The sequence below is a fragment of the Stylophora pistillata genome, chromosome 8, assembly GCF_964205215.1.
Source record: "Stylophora pistillata chromosome 8, jaStyPist1.2, whole genome shotgun sequence".
NCBI lineage: Eukaryota > Metazoa > Cnidaria > Anthozoa > Scleractinia > Pocilloporidae > Stylophora > Stylophora pistillata.
In genome coordinates this window covers 26,087,624-26,106,738 of record NC_142526.1, presented here as the reverse complement: position 1 = coordinate 26,106,738, position 19,115 = coordinate 26,087,624, and the positions used below count along the sequence as shown (strand labels likewise).

Genomic DNA, 19,115 nt, shown 5'->3' with positions numbered 1-19,115 from the left:
GACCCTCTTAAGAGGATATTAGAGACCCAGTGTGAAGACAAGGAGCACCGTAGACTCGTGTACCAATTAGGCATTGCAATCGGATCGTGGGGTTCGGGTCAATTAATCCGCACCCCATTTCGTGGAAGACAAGCCAACATTAAAAACAAATCGCTCAAAATTTCAATAGTTTTACTTAAACACTTCTCTGTCATCGCAGTGACGAAAATGCAACAAGTCATTGCGCGCGTGAAAAATAAATCACATATTTTCGATACTTTCTTAGTTTCATTGTCGTTACGAACCAAGGGCTACCGGATGTAAAGAGAGTTGTCTTTTGTATCAATAATAACCTATACGTCGACGCCATTTCGATTTTCCAATACTTCAAACGTTGAAAATAACTTATGAAAACACTTCATGCTGTTGTTCATATGTTGTCATTAATTTATAAAGATGCTGTGTTGAACTCTGATCCTGCCAAAGTTTTCTGGCCGAAGTGTTACGCTGATGTCACGCTCGAGCCTCTAAGGCACGGTTTCTTGGCACCTCACACATTTCACACACTTCTAAGGCTTCGTGATTTGCAAATGTGCAAACTGGGCATGTCCAGGTGGGTTCTTCTGAAACACGAACAAGTGAAAAAAATTACAACCCAAATAAAATCAAGATCACGAGGTGCAGTTTCAAACAATTACCATACTAAAAAGAAAAGTCAAAACGTTCAAGTTTCATCCAATTTCTTAACCCTAACACCTCACAACTCTATTGACTACAATACCCAAAGGAAAGCCTTTGTCGAAGCAAATAGCAAATATAAACACTCTTACTCTATTGAGGAGTCTCTTTAAGGAACAAACTAAATAAAGAGGCAGCAAAAAGAGCATACGTCTTAGCTAACGAACAAGCCTTCTGTATCCAAGTTAGACACTCGAGACAGATATCAACACGTCTTTGACCCGTTTGCTGCAAAAAGGGGCACTCAATGAATTTCATCTTAAATTGTCAAAACATCTTCACACAGACAGGTATTGAGAAGAAAAGAAAATGTCAACCGCAAAGTAGAGGATAACAGACCTAAAATCAACCGAAATGTATGGTATATTGTGACAGTATATCTTCTGTACAATTTCCAGCCTTTTGTATTCCTTTATACATTGGGTTTAGCTGCCTCTACAACACAGTAACCATTTGCACCAGCACTTCTGGAACCAGAAGCTGTGATATAATTTTCAGTTGTACCCCTGCATCAGTGGCAGCTTACTGCTCTTTATGTCTTACCTGGTCTTTCGCGCACTGCTTGCGGATAGCTCGGTAGCAACACCCATTCGTTTGTTAAGCTTCCGTCCGGAGGAGGGGGACTAAGACTGGAAGAACCTTCCTCTTCTAAATGAAACAAAAAATATTCAAGTTATAGCTTAACAAAGTATGATCAGCCTGTTGAATTGTACATTCAAAGCAAAGTTAGTTTCCCTTTCTGCTGCTCTAGTGTCTCACTGTAATTCAACTCCCATTTCAATTATTCCCCCCATCTCAACACTCTCAAGTAAAGAAGAAATAAAGATGAATTGAGAGTTGACTAAGAATAGCTTGTTATCATAATACACCACTAACAACAACCCCCAACCCCTTTGTATATTCACAAAATCAGTTTACTTTCATTGATAATCAGTGTATTCTGCTACATCGTGTGAATGGTAAAATGAGAAAATCACAGTGTATGTACATTTCAAATTAAAATAAATCTCGTAAAATGCTCTGGTAATTTTACAGTGTGTGCTTAAAAAAAATAGCACTCCTCTATACCTTTTCCAAATTATGTCCCTACTCTTCCCTTCCCTTCTCTTGAGAGCTAACTTTCGGGCAAAAAAGGTGCAGTGGCTCTGAAGCTACAGTACATCCTACGTTTTATTTAATATTTTATTTACTTTGTTTGGCAAAAAAGACTTGACGGAAAGCTTGATCTTAAATATGCTTTTTTCAATCTAGTATTAAAAAAGTATTGACTACCTTAACTACTAATTGCTGAGGAAAATATCAGTGAGAAAGACAAGAAGGTAAAAAACCAAAAAGTGTCAAGATCAATCCATTCGAGAAATTGTGTTGGAAGATAACAAAACTATTTTCGGCCAACTTAATTCATCAGTCTGCACTCCTGCTCTTTTTGACTGTTCCAAACAGTTGGTTACCACAGATTATAATAGCCTTGCAATTTGTTAGCATTTTGATTATAATTATCAATTATCAGAACAATTCTGGGGTAGTTCTTTTCATGATTTCTAATCAGCCAATGCCGGGCACTTGTTTAATTTTACAACAGTTCTTCAATTATCACAGCCTTAATTGTACTAAAACCAGCCACGTTAACACAATTAAAAGTTATTAATAATTAAACGTAATACCATGAGTGGGTATTCTTCCAAACATTGAACAGAATCGAGTCAGTGAAGAACCATGACCTATGAATAAAAGATCACTTGTTTATAAGAAGCAATCCAAGGTGACCTTAGATTAGACTCTCCTTGCTCTGCTCTTACTGTATTAGAATTACAAGTAGCAGTCACTCTAAGCAGAATATGATGTGATAAACTAAGATGACTGTATATTTGTTACTATGAAAGATTTAATACTATGTCTCTTGTTTCCCTGTAACAAAATCTAATGCCACACTGCAAGTTTAAGTGTGATTCACTTTATGAAGCTTCATTAAATGGCATCAACTATCCTCTTATTCTATGCTATGATCATGTTTTGATTATAAATACAATTTACTTTTATTTCTATGCCTTGGTGTCTAGGAACAAGCATTGGTGAGCAGTTTCAATAAAAATCAGATACAAGCAGGTAGTTTAGGATAGCTTCAGGTAGCTTGGTAGGTCTGAGGGCCTGCTTTTCTGTGAAGTTCTAAGATACTGCATATCCAAACTTTAGACTTGTACATGTTGTATTTTCCTGCACTGTTTAGTCAATTCAGATTTAGGTTGCTTTGTTGTTCTTACATGTAGGTGTCAGCCAATTTGAAGGCAATTAATAATGTACATGTATGTTAGTGGTACTAACAATGGCGTTCATTCAAAGGCCTTGAGTTGGTAGCCTTTGCTTTACAGGTGGCTACCCGTAGATGTACCCTCAACTCATCTACTATAATTGAAACTCCTAGGTATGCATATATGATTTCACAAACTAATCATAAAGTTCACCATCATAAAGTTCAGATCTTTGGGAGTGAAAAGGTGTAAAGATGAATTTTCTTGCTACAAATGACTTGAAAAGGGCATTTTTGCCAAGGTAATTGTACTACAAGTAGTTGGTTTTTTGGGTTCTCACTTGAATAATTTTTTTAGTTGAAATGTTTTCTGTACTAAAAATTTTAGGTAAACACAATCATTGACCATACAGTTAATCTTGCCAAGACAAAATTTCTAATTGTGAATGTGGCATAAAGCATGATGACTACTTAAACTGAAGTTTTCGCTTACAAGCAACATCATACTTACCATTTGCTCCACTGTGAGGTCGACTTGATGGAAAACTTTCAACTCTTCTTACTGCAAAAAAAAAAAAAAAAAAAAGAAATAACAAGCTCAATATTACCTTGAAGGAAGGATTCAAAGAAGGTTATTTGATACTGGTTAAATCATTAAATAATCACTGGTAGGATGATTTGTACCTTTCTATATTACAAGTAGTTTCTACCTCTAAGAGTACCAAAAAATTACCCCAAATAGAGGAAAATACATATCAAAATGTTTCAAATCACTTTGACCAACACATTAGTCATGAAAGCACAGAACAACATGTGTGCACATGAATGGCAGTTCATTTAAGGTGGCTTAACACAGTTTTTGATACCTGTGTGTTCTTTCACCATTTTCTCTAAAACCCTTGATCTCTCGGTCGCCAAAACTAGCAGCAAGCAAGTTAACAACACAAACTTTGTCTTTATGATAGTTAAGCTGATATATTTGCCATCGCAATGGCGACATGAATAAATATAAAGAGGCCTTTAAAATTGGTTTTGTTTATTTGTAGAAAATCTAGTCATTAGATTTTCTTTATAATTTACATGCAGCAAGCTTGTAATGATACTCACAAGTTAACAGCATTTTGCTAACAATTTAACAGAGAGATCTTTAAAGGGATCCTCCACTGTTTTTGAAAATATCACTTAAAATGCTCTTTAAGTGTCCACAAGTAGATATTTTGGACAGAAAAATGTTCTCTCCCCTTAGACTTTTTGTTTTGGCCTCTCAAAAGAGGCCTTCAGGACCAGTTCGAATGTCCCGCAGTCGCCATTTTGATCGCCGTGCAAGGCTCTCTGGGGTGATGACGTAAAATGGTTGCTCGATTCCCTTGCCCTTGGCCCTGCATTAAACTGGGTTCTTTTGGTAATGACAAAAAAGCTAAGAATTGCTGGGTTCTTTGTACCATTAACTTTTCTAACATGTCTTTGTAATAAAAGATTAAAGCCCTCAATACACTGCACCAACTATAGAGAAAAATAGCACAGATAATGTAGATAGTGTTGAGTAAATAAAATGACCACTCTATTGATGGCATTGTTTTTTGCAATCCTTGTGCATGCACTGAATCGCATCAGCAAAAGCGTGCATGAAAACTGTGTTCAGCCACCTTAAAGTACAGGTACATGTACTTACAAATAAAATATCAATCTTTTTCAAATAAATGAATGATTTTGATATACTGCTGTATGTTTATCAGTATTGTCTGCAAAATACTCAATTATAATAATAACCAACACTTATCACATTTAAAAAATAACCAGTTAAAGATAATTTGGTTACTAAATCTCAGACTAGGCATACCTGGTGGAGGTTGATAAGGTGGTGGTGGTTGTGTTATTGCTGGATTATTACCTGTATTTCCAATTAAAACTGCAAGACAATCAAAGACAGTATACTTAATGAAAAAATTTATTTGGAAATCAGTGGTGATTGTTGTAATTTCACAGGAGTTCAGCTGGGAAATGTAACTTCAAATTGCACTAGTATTAGTAGTAAATTGTACCTTTTTCATTGCTAAAGAGTATGGAAAACATACAAACATACAATCAGATGTCAGATTTCTCATTTTATTGGTGAAATTTTTTTCTCAAATTGATCATCTGTTTTTTTCTTCTCCTTTTCTTACCACAATCCTGTAATTAGGTGATCTATGTGGGTGACTTTAAAGTACATGTGATCAAGTATTAATGAAACTTTGTTTGAGGTGCATCATCCTTTTGACTTCAAATTGAACTGGCACTACATCTTGAGATTTTACATTCATGCCTATATGATTTCAGTGCAGCCAGCTCTGTGCATCACAACCAAAAGCCAAATATTTTCTGTTCAACCCTACCAATTTCAGTCAATAAACATTTTGCCATGTGAGCACTAAGTTTTGAAATTTCAAAATATTTTGCTTCAACCTATGTAAGATGTGATGGAACCTATGTAAGATGTGATGGAAGAGACAACCACAAAAAAGATTCAGTCTATGGGAAACATTTTTGCATTATTCTTTTTTTCGAGTCAGAACAAGAAACTAACAATTCACCAAAAAAATGCTATTTTTTTCTCATTTCTATTTTCCTTAAAATTTTTGCAACAAAGATATGTGAATGTAGGATAGCTTTTTCCAAAATGGCCCATACAACCCTTCATGCTTCAGCTTTCACTATTATAGTTTTTTCACAGGATTGCATGCGCACAGGGCCAGATGGGTCATAGGTGAATAAATGGTTTTCACAAAACTTGTTCTTGGAAAATGTTCTTATCCACTCTTTGAGAAATTTTGTTGTTGCAATTATGAATTGCTTCCACAGTGAAATATTTCCTTACCATCTCTACCATTGCTGAGTCCATCAATTTCACGAGTCATCTGTTCAATTTCTTCCCTCAGCACCCGATTTTCATCGCGTAAATGTTTTACATCTGTGGACTAGATTGATGCAAAATGTTCACTAAAAATCTAAATTTACAGGTATGTTAACTTTAGTTGTAGTTATGTACAATCCTGTATTTAAGTACACATCAAATAAAGACAAATTTTTCATAGTATGAAACAGATGCAAATACCATGATACAAAGGACAAGCAATGAAGCTCCAACATAGAGAAACATGATACATAATCCCTCAATAGACAAACTACAACAAACTGACCCCTATGAGTAACCAAGATGTTATTTCTCCTTACAATATCACCCCTAATTCACACAGTAAGATCACAATAGCAAAGGAAATGATCACCAACTAAAGAAGCTCTGGATTGTTAGACAAATTCGCCTTGTCAGCACCTTGGGAAATGTAGAGAGAACAGTGTGGAGAATTTGCATAATGATGTTAGGGTGTCAAGAGTTAAACTACTTACAGTGGGATTAGCAGCAACACGAAATTTATTGTTGACCCTTTCGGTTTCTTTTTCTTGCAAGTCATCCCTCAATCTCATCAATTTGCGCTGCTCACTGTACATTTCCTTTAAAGAGAGAAAAGTTTGAGTGAGAGATCCAAAAGGTCAACTATTAACCACCTTTATTTATCCAACTGCACTAAGAAGAGTACAATTAATGCCAAAATTGGGTACAAATTTCATGCAATGATGGATAGTTGGTTCTGTTGTGCTGTAAAAAACAACTGTTCAACTAGGCAGCTGCATGTGCTACCCTTCTCTACCTACTTCCCTTTCATGCCTTTTAAGACATGCATATAATACAGAATGGTTGGGTAATACATACATGTAGCTAATCAGATGTTTTGGTGTGTTTTATCACTCAGTATATTCACTCATTGTTTGTATTTTGACTCACCCTGCAGGCTTGTCAAAACATGGCCCAGCTTGTAAAAGTACTTGGCAATACCCAACACCAAAACATCTGATAAGATATATATTATGTTCCAGAGAACAGAGTGGAAGCCAACACTTGCCAAAGAGTGTCTTTGTGAAAGCAACACTAATACATTTGTAGATTGGCTTCATTCAAAAATTCAAAAAAAGTTTCCCTGTTGTGTATTGCAGAAGCTCACTATGGGCTCTGAGAGAAAGATAATGAAAACTCCTGGAAAGTGAAGCTAAATTAATGTTAAGGCTACATGTCCTCGAATTTTTTTTTCAAATTGCGGTTACTTTGCTACTTGCGATTGTTCACTATTCAATGCATGATTTTATCTTAAGTTTGCTAAGTGTGATTGTTTGAATGAGTGGGTGTGACAGTAGGTACATTTTGTATTCATAATAGTAAGTACAGTGTACCACAGAGCCTATAAAGTAAAGTTGCAAGTTCTTTAATCAACCAATGATAACAAATAAACCAAAACACATACCTTTTTCAGTGTCTCTAACCTTCGCTGTTGATGACAAAGTAGTGCTGTAGAAATAAGGAATGCAAACAAATATTGTGGAAAAATACAAAATAGTTATTTGAAGTTGAGGCATTGCTAATGAGATTGTAATATCATGGAATATACCCATTCCAAGTTATCTCCCATGTCTGCACTGTGATAGCCTTTCCTGAAAAACTAATAAATAAATGCCCTTTGCTCTTTATGATTACAGTTCACTGACCGGGAGATGGACAGTGCAGTTGTATCACAGTTAAGTGTGAAGAGATTTACCACTTTTACCGTAAAGATGGTGACAGGGATAAAATGCACCAATCGATACCGTTTGACATTGAAGTACAATGTATATATACCAACTTGAAATATGGCCTCCAATTTGAATCGCCAATGTTCTGGACTTACTAGCCTTGTCTTTACTTGTAAACACAAAAGGATCATCACATGTGCGAGAAGCTAGTAAGTCCAGAACAATGGTAATTCAAATTGGACACCATATTTTGATTCATGGTATGTATATGCCAAAACCATCACTTTAAATAGTATAGTCATTGAACAATGTTGAATAACTATCCCAAGCTTAGGACAGAGAAAAATTCTGAGTCTCCCACAAGGGTTGGAACCTCAGACTATTTGATTTTTCAATGTAATGCTCTAACACTAAAGATAAAGAGTGTATTACACTGAGATGTGCTGTACAGATGTGCCACAAATTCCCTCTTAAATTAGTTATCATAATGATAATTTGGCATTCAACAAGGTCAATTCTACTTGATAAGATTAGTATTTTCATTGCCAGTATTTGCTGGATACTGTACAGATATCATAGGGAGAAGTTACATGTTAATCACTTTAATACATACATACATAATACATACATACAAACACACACACATAAACTTTATTTTTCTCGAATTTAAGAGTAGCTTATAGAAACGAATTTTTCCGAGATGCTACCAGATGATCAAAATACAGTCAGTTCCTGTTAATAAGGACACCGGTCAAGGGGAAATTCAGTGTCCAGAGCAATAGTCTGTAATGGCAGTGTACAAGAGCAAAAAATATTGTTTTGGTCTATAAACATATGAAATGATATGTACAATCATATAACTATCACCTGATACCATGCATATCTACAATGAGCTGGTATTAACATACTAACATTGATGCAGCCCTAAATTAAACAAAACCTTAACATCAGGCAAGTATATGTACAAGTAATCACATGATTTCTAGTGCAATTTGGAATGAATAAGCACAAATAAAATTTTTTAAAGACTAACAAAATTGCATGAGCCCGTAGGGCGAGTGCAATTTGTGGTCTTTGAAAAAATTTATAATTGCTTATTTATTCCAAATTGCACAAGAAAAATCATATGATTATGTACTAATAATATACATGAAACAATACGAGGTAGCATATCATAATTATGCAGAAGAAAAGTGCTCGCATCATGGGCAAAAATAATTTATTCCAACCCTGCAAGTGACATTGACCTTAACATTGACCAATCATTCTGACCAATCAGAATGTCTGGTTTGTAACTTTCTTTGCACTGAATTAACCCTCTTCTGTACTGAATTACCTGAAAACTGCATTTGTCTTAACCGACCAGAAAAGAGTAATTTTTTTCATGTATATTATTAGTACTTTAATCATCTAACTAAAGTACTGTAATTACACTTAACCCTTTCCCTACCAGAAGTGATTAACATGTATCTTCTGTCTATGATATCTATACAGTATCCAGCAAACACCAGCAATTGAAATTTTCAATCTTATAGAAGTTATTACCTTAATCTGACCCAAAGTATGATATCTAAATTATAAGGAATTGTGTTGCAGCTAGAAGGCAGTGCTTTCAATAAGACCCAGCACCTGCTGGAGCTCCAGCAGGTATCTGTTGTAAGTCGCCGGGTATAGTTCACTGTACTCAAGTCGCTGCCACCATGCTCAAGTCACACTCAAGTCACACTCAAGTCACTCTCTGGCAGGTGCTGTACCAAGGTAGCCACCTATTTCAAATCTTATTGAAAGCACTGAGAACAGAGAATTGAAAATCAGAACATGGGAATTAAAGGATAAAAGATAACATTTCCTTTTCTCTAAGATACAAATGAGATTGTTTAAACCCAAGAGTATCACTTGATCATGAAGTCTGTTCATGTAGGTGAGAGGAACCCCAAAAAGAACCGCTTTCCACAAAACTTATCAAAAGTTGGTGATAGAACAACACAATCAACTATTATTTCCTCTCCACTGCAAGTCACAACCCATCACTTACTTTGATCATAACTTGCAACCGTAGATGGCATTTGTCTCTCTCCAGTACAAGACGAAACATAACCTGCAGCAGAACTGGGCTGTGCTACTGTCATTGGTCTTGTCATGGGCTGTAAAGCTGGAGGTTCTGTTCTGTTTGGGAGGTATGGTGGATTGGTTGATTGGGGAATTGTGATTGATATTGGTTCATCAATAGGTGTGCTTTGTGAAGATGGTTGAACAGGCATCGGGCTGTCTATTACTTCAATATTACCGCCATACAAAAATCTATCACTCTCTGCTCCTAAAATACTCAAGATACGCTCCGGATTGCCATGCTGAAAAATAAGAAGGCAAAAAATTTAAATCAATGATTAAAATTTCTTAAGAATCAAGGTTTCTGCCAGAACTGCTAAATGTTTCTTTTTTTTGCTAAGTACAATACAACTTTAAAATTAAAGACTCAAAGCTTGCTATGTACACATGGAAGAGAGCTCCTTTGTTTCAGTATACTTAACATTTACAAATTAGCAAATTGAGAACTTTCACAATGATTAAAATTTCTTAAGAATCACGGTTTCAGCCAGAACTGCCTAATATTTTTTTTTTGGCTAATTACAATAAAACTTTGAAGTTAAAGAATCAAAGCTTGCAATGTGCACATGGAAAAGAGCTCCTTTGTTTCAGTATACTTAACATTTGCAAATTAGCAAATTGAGAACTTTCACAAACACATAAAGTGCTTTATACGTAAGCATCAGTACTGATAATCACAAACTTGTAACCATCTCCATCAAACAAATTTACTCTAGCCTTCTGGTTATATTTGTTTACTACTAATCTTGCAAGCATGTTGAAGGCACCATAAAATTTTCGTGTCAAAAACTTTTCCATAAAGAAACAGTAACATTTATTGTGGTGAACTATTCCTCATGTGAAAAAAATTTATAGTTTCTCCCTGTTTATAAAAGAAGAACATCACCCTTGAAAAGAAAACTCCAGATACTTACCTGTATGCAGTTGGAATTGATTGAATTATTTAGCCAGAAAGTACACTTAGATTATTTTAACCAGAAGGAGAATACAACTCTGAACGGTAATTTATAAAACTTAACCTCGATAAGTATTCACTAAAGGGAGGACTATTAATGGAAAGCAAAGAAAGAATTCATCATAACAGATACCTATAAAAGGTATTATCATACCAGCATCATGGGTTCTGCCATGCAAAAATTTCCAGTAGGGGAGTCGATCTGGAATTATGTAAGCTCTCGTATATCCAAATTTATCCATACCAGATTAAACTATCTGATCACTATTTAGATGAAAATTACAAGATTATACCAAGAATTACAGTATTTTATATCTATGGCTCAAAATTAATGATCTTTACAATCTAAAAGAGGAAGTATTTACGAACACACGATGATATTTACAACGAGCACATGATTTATGAGTATCATCCGAGTTGTGGAAGTTGCAAGAGCGATGATGATTCAGATAAAAATTTAAAGGAGTGACCAATACAGCACATGATCCCTACACCATGTCCGCCTTCTTCCGCTGGCAGATTATCTGCAGAAAACCAGGAATCCTTGATCGAATTAGGCAAGGTTAATGTAAGTATTCTGTACGGTAAGTTCTTTTCCTTTCGATTTTATCTCTTTTAGATAACCAGAAGCACAGTCTATTTAGATACGCACTGCACACGACCACTGATTTTGGCAAGTTGAAATTGATTCACTAAGATTTCTATTTAGTGATTTTAAGGAAAGAAATGCCGAACGCTACATTCAGCTAAGATTTGTATTTCACGAATTAATTCTCTGTCTGATTATACCATTCGATCGAACCAAAGAAGTTTCTGATGCAAGCGAATGAAGCGATTTCGAGTTTGTTTACAAGCCATACGGGGTAAATTCAATCAATGTTGTAAAAGTCGACACGGCAAATTTAGAATGATCGTTATAACTGAGCTTAAGGAAGCCTTACGGGACAAAAGAAGGAACAAACCCGAAAATACACTACCCAAGGATGTTTATATTGTCGGGCGAACACGCGATGTTTACAAGACAACACCTCCACATAAATAGCCGACGGAAGGAAAGGAAACAGAGGGTCTTCGGAAAAAGTTCAAAGTCAAAAGCATTTAAATTAACACACATTATTTCTCCGTAAAATTCCTGATAGAAGTAACCAAATACTGTCCAAATACGGCCCAACATGGGGATGAGAAATCTTCCTACCTCAGCCTGCAGAGTGTTAGAAATAACTTGTTCCGGAATCTCGGGAAAGCGACTTCTAAGGGCCTCGAATATTTGCCCGTTGTGCCCGTTTCTCTCCGTTGCCATAAAAATTTTCGCGTCCACCATGTACAAGGCTTTTTTTGTTCCCTTCTACAACGTCTCTTATATGATTTAAGCAAAGAAAAGCAAAGGATAAGTTAGGGAGGAAGTATCTCCAATGGAACTTTCACAAACCCTTTTCGGTCAACGTCAGATTCAACACGTACTGCGCATAACATTATGGCACGTGACATCTTCCGATGATCAGGTGCCGATCGATAATAAGTCGATATTGAAAGAACAATAGGATATTTTCTTAGTGAAAAGAACAAAAAGAAACCAAAATTAAAAAAAAATAGAAAGGTAAATATATTGTTAGTTTCCGTATAATTTACAAGGGTTAAAAAAGCCATGTAAAAACGATTTTGCATCGATATTAAATGTTTAGTCAGTGTTGGAAAAAGCAATATGATATTTTCCTCTTTCAACCACGACCAATACTTTCATACAATCTTTACTTTTTTTTTCTAGACCTGTTCTAGTAATTACTTCAGTGACGTGACTTAACTGTGGCACAGATAAAGCCTGAGCAGAATTAACATTAGGGAACGAAGCTAAAAACCACGCACACCGTGACAACGACACAAATGTAAAAGCAATAAACAAGACAAGCGTCTGACCATAACTGATTTTATTCCTTCCAAACCATTCAACAAATCCACCGGATCGGATATGCTAACTCTACGATTTATTTGGGATAGAGGAAATTTTGCACAAAGAAACTTCGAGAACCAAGTTATCTCATGTGATAAAATCAAGATCTGAACATCCCTTAACTATAAGAACGCTTCAGCCGGCGCGCTGTTGCTTCTCGGGAAGCGGAAATTCTGAAAAATTCTTTGGAAAGGACTCTTGCGGCGCTTTCCATTCAACAAAAATCACGGGTTCAAAATGTCGGTATTTTCGCTGGCCGAATAGAACGCGTCCAACCGTATCCAAGAGGGCACACTCAAACCGTATTCCTAAATTTTCGAAAACTTATCCCCGAACTTTTCCCGTTCCATTCGATTTCAGACCGGAAATCTCGAAAAATTTGGTCAAATGGAAAGCGCCCTTAAACTCACATGCAAGTCAATCTTGCGACTTTAGATTTCTTCTGTAGGCACTTTTTTAACGAAAGGAGTTGTAAGAATTTTTCATTTTACTAGATGATATGTATATTTTATTTTCAATATCGCCTCTGGAAAGCCTTAGCTGCATACACATTTGTACGTATCATAGTAGGATACCTCGCCAGCCGAAAAGAAAAACGAACACATGATCAACAGTTCCGCGCGCGTCTAGCTTCACAGAGGGTGGCCATCGATCACGAAGCGAATCCAATGTCCTGGTTACCGCTGGTTTTGATTCCGCAACCTTAGTAACTCTTATAATCGTAACTGCAAAGAAAATTTTCCTGCTACAAAGAGCTTCTTCAGTTTTTAGGCAGTTTTTACAGCAGTTGAACAGCTCTACCTGCGATGGAAGTTTTTGCTGTAAGTGTTATGAAAATACAAAAGTGTCTGTGGAACAACGAAAAAAGAAAAACAAACCCTGAGGGACACCAGCCTCATTGTAAATAATCAGGTTAGCTCTAGCTTTATATTTAACGATTTTCTCATTCTCAAATGACTCAATAATGACCACTTTCTGAACTTCCTGTTTTTTACCTTATCACTTCAAGTCACCTGATCTCCTCCAAAAACGGAAAAAGTAAACCCAGACCGTCAAAAGGACAATAACAACAACCTTGAAAACTGAGCAAGAAACGACAGTGATTTAAAGAAGGATTTTCCTGATTCGTAGATGAATGCAAAAGCAGTTAAATACTTATCTTATTTTTAATAGCTTAGCCTGGATCTAACTCATTGCAAATTTATTTTTCGCTTCTTTATCTCGGTTCCCTGACGTAGCCAGGTGAACTTTAGCCCATGATATCCTCTTCCATAATACTACCATGTTATACTTGAAAATGCCAACAAAAAGATTCTACATTTTCAAGTATCGGATGCCACCTTTTAAAATCATACTTTGTCATATATATCATGCGCTAAAAAAAGAAATACCTCTTACTGACCTTGGTTTCTCGGTCTGTACTATAATTCAAAGGCTCAGAGTTTTTCCGCTTACATTTATGGCCACAACCGTACCGTGAAGCGGCGTGGATTATTAATCCGAACGTAACGGAAAGCTGAGATTCCATAATATAACTAACAGTACGGACTGAGGTAACGAGTTTTAAAGAAAGATATTTGTTATATCTCCGGGTTCAAATAGAGGGTGAGGATTTTAATTTCAAACAAGCTTTTGAATTTATCGGGCTGCACAATGAAATACAGCCCGCTAGATTAACCAAATGAAAAAAATAATAAAGCTGATTATAGCTGGTTTTAAGATGCCCTGATCTAGCCTTAAAGCATGGAGTTTGGCCAATCGTATTCGTTGATTCCATCGTACCTAATTTCTCTGACTTCAGTGTTTCTTACATTTGCAACTTCGTCAAAAGGAGATTTATGTTTAATTTAGATTTACAAATGACTACCATACCAAAACTGCCTTTTCCAGCTGTAAGTTTTGATTCTTGTTACGTTATTGCAAATTGCGGCTAATCTCTTGTTGAACCATGATTATAATAAAGGTACTTTTATCTCAACTGACTGTATGTACTAGTTTCTATACGTCCTGCTTATGAATGCAGTGCTCTCACGTGATTAGTTCCGCCCTTTTTCCGGCCAGAGCCACGTCATGCTACTGCGTCATCGCCGTTTCAGAAACTGGTCAGAGCTGTACACGCGTACGACGATTGTACTCTCAAATAAGGTAAAAGCCTCACTATCCTTCACAATTTCGGCATCTTTTGTGGAGTTAGTCGGTGCCTCGTGTTTTTTTCAGACCTCTTAGTCGGCGGGATACCAACAATGATTCACGTTACTTAGTTCAGTATATAATTCCGGCATACATCACTTTCTATATTTACTCCTCGGAAAATAGGTTTGGCAACAATCAATATTTCTAATTATTTTCTTCTAGCGTCCTGAAGTTAAAAATAACCAATAAACGTTACCGCAACACTCGTTCCAATTGTGCGATTGTAGTAAATAATGTTACTGATATAAGGCGTTATTGTACAGTCAAAATATTGCAATACTCGTTCCACCTGTATTGTTATTGCAGATAACGATGTTAACGATCTAGGGCCATATCACTGATCAGTAGACAAGAAACGATAGCCCTCCAAATGTATATGTTGCACCTTATCACTTAGCTTTCTACCTTGTCCTGACTACAGTCTATAGGAAAATTCATTACTTGACAAGGGGAATTCCGCATTCAATTGCGCGCACGCGAAAACCGAGCGAAGCGATTCGTGCGATATCGGTTTTCAAGTACAATTTAACGCGGAATTCATGAGTCAAGTAATGAATCCTTGAATCGCATAATTAAATAGAAATGAGAAAAAAAATAAGCTTTATTCAAAGTTATTATGTACACGTAGAAGCGAAACAATATCATTTAGTTTCGTTTTCAACTCGCAATTCGACGTTAAATACCTCGCTTCGTTAACCAATCAGAATGCGAGATTTTATTCAATGATACAATTCTAACCTGTATGAAGCGGTCACCCTGTATGAATTGAAGTAGCAGGTTGCTAAAGTTCCGAATTGGTTTCCCCCTAATCACTTTAAATTTCAGCTATTCTAAGCAGTCACCGCCATTAAGAGGTCGCGGTCACCCTTAATATAATCCCAGAAGCCTCGTTGTATTTTCTTTCACCCGTATCGAACGGACACTTGAAGCCGAACTACTCTAATAAAACTAAGAATAATCTTTCAAGTAATTCTTAAGCCATGTTTCTCTTCCAAAATCTAAGTAAGTAGTAATTTTTAGCAAGATTATGGGCATGAAGTGCTCCATTATGGCGTAAAATGGAGTTGTGTCGTTTTCTATAAAGCCCGTCTTGTATGGAACCTGCATTAAGCGGTCAAGTTGTATATAAGCGGTCCCCAAGGGTGTACGCTTGATAGAGGTTCAACTTTACTGCCAAAATACTGAGGGATCTTTAAGTTCATCCTTGTTTATGTTGTGATTGTAAAATTCCAACCTTTATTTTGAGATACGCGAGGGAGAAAATTTAACGCGATTACTAGGATTGCCTTGAAAAACATATTTATCACCTAGATGAACTGTTTTGATTCATAGGCGCTAAAGAAACACACTTGAATGATTATCAGAGTTAATATAAAGATAAATTAAAAGAGCCACGTCATGGTTTATGTCCGAGGAAGAATTACCCCCCAAAAAATTCAGATTCATTAACTGCAATCTGTACCAATATTTGCCAGCTTAAACAATCCACAATCGGTCAATTTTTTATTTCTATTCTCCATTTTATTTTTTTTTTTTCACATTGACAAGCTTTTTTCTTTCTTAATGATCTCCTTTACGTTGAAAGTAGTTTTGCAAGTCGAAATCTGCGATTCAAATCCTCATCACCTTTAACTACCGTGCACCCTAACATCAGAATCCATTTCTTTCGGTACTGGCAAGGAGAATTTGTTTTCCAATCAAAGTTCTCTGGTTTGGCGAACATTTCCTACATTCTCGTGATCTTGATGTATGACTCAGCTGTGTTACTGTAAAGAGAAATCAGATGTTGGTCACTCCAATCAAAGTTCTCTGGATTGGCGATCATTTCCTACATTCTCCTGATCTTGATGAATGACTCAGCTGTGTTACTGTAAAGAGAAATAAGATGTTGGTCACTCCAATCAAAGTTCTCTGGGTTGGCGATCATTTCCTACATTCTCGTGATCTTAATGAATGACTCAGCTGTGTTACTGTAAAGAGAAATCAGATGTTGGTCACTCCAATCAAAGTTCTCTGGGTTGGTGATCATTTCCTACATTCTCGTGATCTTAATGAATGACTCAGCTGTGTTACTGTAAAGAGAAATCAGATGTTGGTCACTCCAATCAAAGTTCTCTGGGTTGGTGATCATTTCCTACATTCTCGTGATCTTAATGAATGACTCAGCTGTGTTACTGTAAAGAGAAATCAGATGTTGGTCACTCCAATCAAAGTTCTCTGGGTTGGTGATCATTTCCTACATTCTCGTGATCTTGATGAATGACTCAGCTGTGTTACTGTAAAGAGAAATCAGATGTTGGTCACTCCAATCAAAGTTCTCTGGGTTGGTGATCATTGTCTACATTCTCGTGATCTTGATGAATGACTCAGCTGGGTTACTGTAAAGAGAAATCAGATGTTGGTCACTCCAATCAAAGTTCTCTGGGTTGGTGATCATTGTCTACATTCTCGTGATCTTGATGAATGACTCAGCTGGGTTACTGTAAAGAGAAATCAGATGTTGGTCACTCCAATCAAAGTTCTCTGGGTTGGTGATCATTGCCTACATTCTCGTGATCTTGATGAATGACTCAGCTGTGTTACTGTAAAGAGAAATCAGATGTTGGTCACTCCAATCAAAGTTCTCTGTCACACCTACTGTTTAGCCCTCAACCATCTCATTATTCTAGGCAAATATTTTTTATATGTTAACGCTTTAAATACCATAAATTGCCGTTTCGATGATTTCGTCTCACTTGTGCGCGACAAAATTTATCTAGAAAAATATATTGCTGTCACTTGTAATAACGAGAAGGAGTTCAGGAACAAATGGAAATTTTTTCTGTAGTTACTCGACAATTAACATGCAAACAATAATGTGGTAAATAGATCAACTGTAATTAAATTTGACTAGTGTAACTGTATTGTTATATATGTATTGTAAGTAGTGTAAGTTAATGTAGTTTAAACATGGTGTAAAAAGTAATTATAGTGTAAGTACATGTGTAAGTGTAATAAACAATGCTGTATTAAAAAAAAAATAAAATAAAATAAAATAAAAAAAAGAAAAAAAAAAAAAGTTCTCTGGGTTGGTGATCATTGTCTACATTCTCGTGATCTTGATGAATGACTCAGCTGTGTTACTGTAAAGAGAAATCAGATGTTGGTCACTCCAATCAAAGTTCTCTGGGTTGGTGATCATTGCCTACATTCTCGTGATCTTGATGAATGACTCAGCTGTGTTACTGTAAGGAGAAATTAAATGCTGGTCATTCTTAGGGTTTAAAGGGATAAAGCAGCACTTCATGCAAAACTTCAAAATTAAAGGAGCAGTAACTGAGACCTTTTCAATTCTGAACTCGATATTCCATGGAGAGCTATGCCGTCGTAACAATAAAGTTGAAATGGTAAATTGGCCACCGTTACGATTATAAAAGCTGACGTTTCGAGGGTTAGCCCTTCGTCGGACCGAATAGGGGAATTGTGGGTTGTGTAATTTACCATTTCAACTTTGTTGATATATTCAAATTATTTCGTTACTACGGTGGCCCACAAGTGCACACCGAATTCTAAATCTCCAGACCGAATTCTAAATCTCAACGCCGAATTCAAGTTGCTCACACCGAATTCCAAAGATTTGGGAGACTGGACCGAGTATTGTTTCATCGAATTGAATTATGGGGAAAAGAAAATGGTGACTAGAACAGTAGCGTTAAAATGTGATGACTGTGGCGCAACGATATCGATTAACCGATTTTGCTCCAACTGCGGTATCGAGCTTGATCTCGAAAAGCTACCGATAAAGCATTACTTTAATGAGGGGATACGAGTATGAAGGTATTTTGTGTTTTTGGCAAAAGTACCATGGAATCCACATTAACGAATAACATTGAGCAATTAACTACAAAAACATCAATTTCACTTAAAACTAAGCAATATATTACCCCAAAAACAGAGTAATCATTGAAGACCAACACTAAACCAATGCAGGAAACTCTCTCCCCGCAAAAACATTGCAGTATCTGCTCAAAATATTGCATCTTAGCCTATACGAAGAACACAACATATGCCCCAACGGAAAGGATCATGGATACAATTTGCCAAAAGTAAGAGTCAATAGAAACAAAGCAAGTACGAAATGGTTGTGAAACAACTCAAGTGTGACTGATACCGAGAACGAATCTCTACCAGTCTATTTAGTTAATCGGCAACTGACGAGATCCACAAGATTAGGATCGAAACCGCGGTCTTGCCTGACTACCTACAGAAAATTTCAAAAGACATTCTAACGGCAGATGGGCTACTAAACGCCCTGGGCCAAAGCAATGCCAATTTGATGAAACAATACTCGGTCCAGTCTCCCA

General features: G+C 36.3%; 1 protein-coding gene and 1 long non-coding RNA gene across 7 annotated transcripts; one reads left to right on the top strand and one right to left on the bottom strand.

The window, feature by feature from the left end:
• Positions 1 to 154: 154 nt before the first annotated feature.
• Positions 155 to 14,562, bottom strand: LOC111335045 (mitogen-activated protein kinase kinase kinase 7-interacting protein 3 homolog). 6 transcript variants are annotated; one of them, XM_088729501.1, is made up of 10 exons: positions 14,452 to 14,562; positions 9,603 to 9,918; positions 7,303 to 7,346; positions 6,353 to 6,457; positions 5,823 to 5,922; positions 4,806 to 4,874; positions 3,477 to 3,527; positions 2,382 to 2,438; positions 1,261 to 1,365; positions 155 to 602 (listed from the first exon to the last, which is right to left on the bottom strand). In XM_088729501.1, exons 2-10 carry the CDS (start codon positions 9,826 to 9,828, stop codon positions 493 to 495), a joined length of 867 nt encoding a protein of 288 aa, XP_088585627.1. In that variant the 5' UTR covers positions 9,829 to 9,918; positions 14,452 to 14,562; the 3' UTR covers positions 155 to 492. The 6 variants fall into 6 exon arrangements, with proteins under 6 accessions (XP_088585627.1, XP_022796616.1, XP_022796624.1 ...); XM_022940881.2 differs by lacking the exon at positions 14,452 to 14,562 and adding an exon at positions 11,827 to 12,105; XM_022940889.2 differs by lacking the exon at positions 14,452 to 14,562 and adding an exon at positions 11,827 to 12,105 and having other exon boundaries at positions 155 to 599.
• Positions 11,029 to 14,323, top strand: LOC148725672 (uncharacterized). The gene is made up of 2 exons (XR_015990376.1): positions 11,029 to 11,199; positions 12,397 to 14,323. It is a non-coding gene; the product is annotated as an uncharacterized LOC148725672 (long non-coding RNA).
• Positions 14,563 to 19,115: the final 4,553 nt, after the last annotated feature.

Bases quoted from the DNA above. Each gene is read 5' to 3' on its own strand.
- LOC111335045 (XM_022940881.2), bottom strand. From the start codon at position 11,952: ATGGTGGACGCGAAAATTTTTATGGCAACGGAGAGAAACGGGCACAAC. The intron at 9,919-11,826 runs GTAGGAAGATTT...CTTATTTTTCAG, and splicing joins CTAACACTCTGCAGGCTGAG to CATGGCAATCCGGAGCGTAT. The intron at 4,875-5,822 runs GTAAGGAAATAT...ATTGTCTTGCAG, and splicing joins ACTCAGCAATGGTAGAGATG to TTTTAATTGGAAATACAGGT.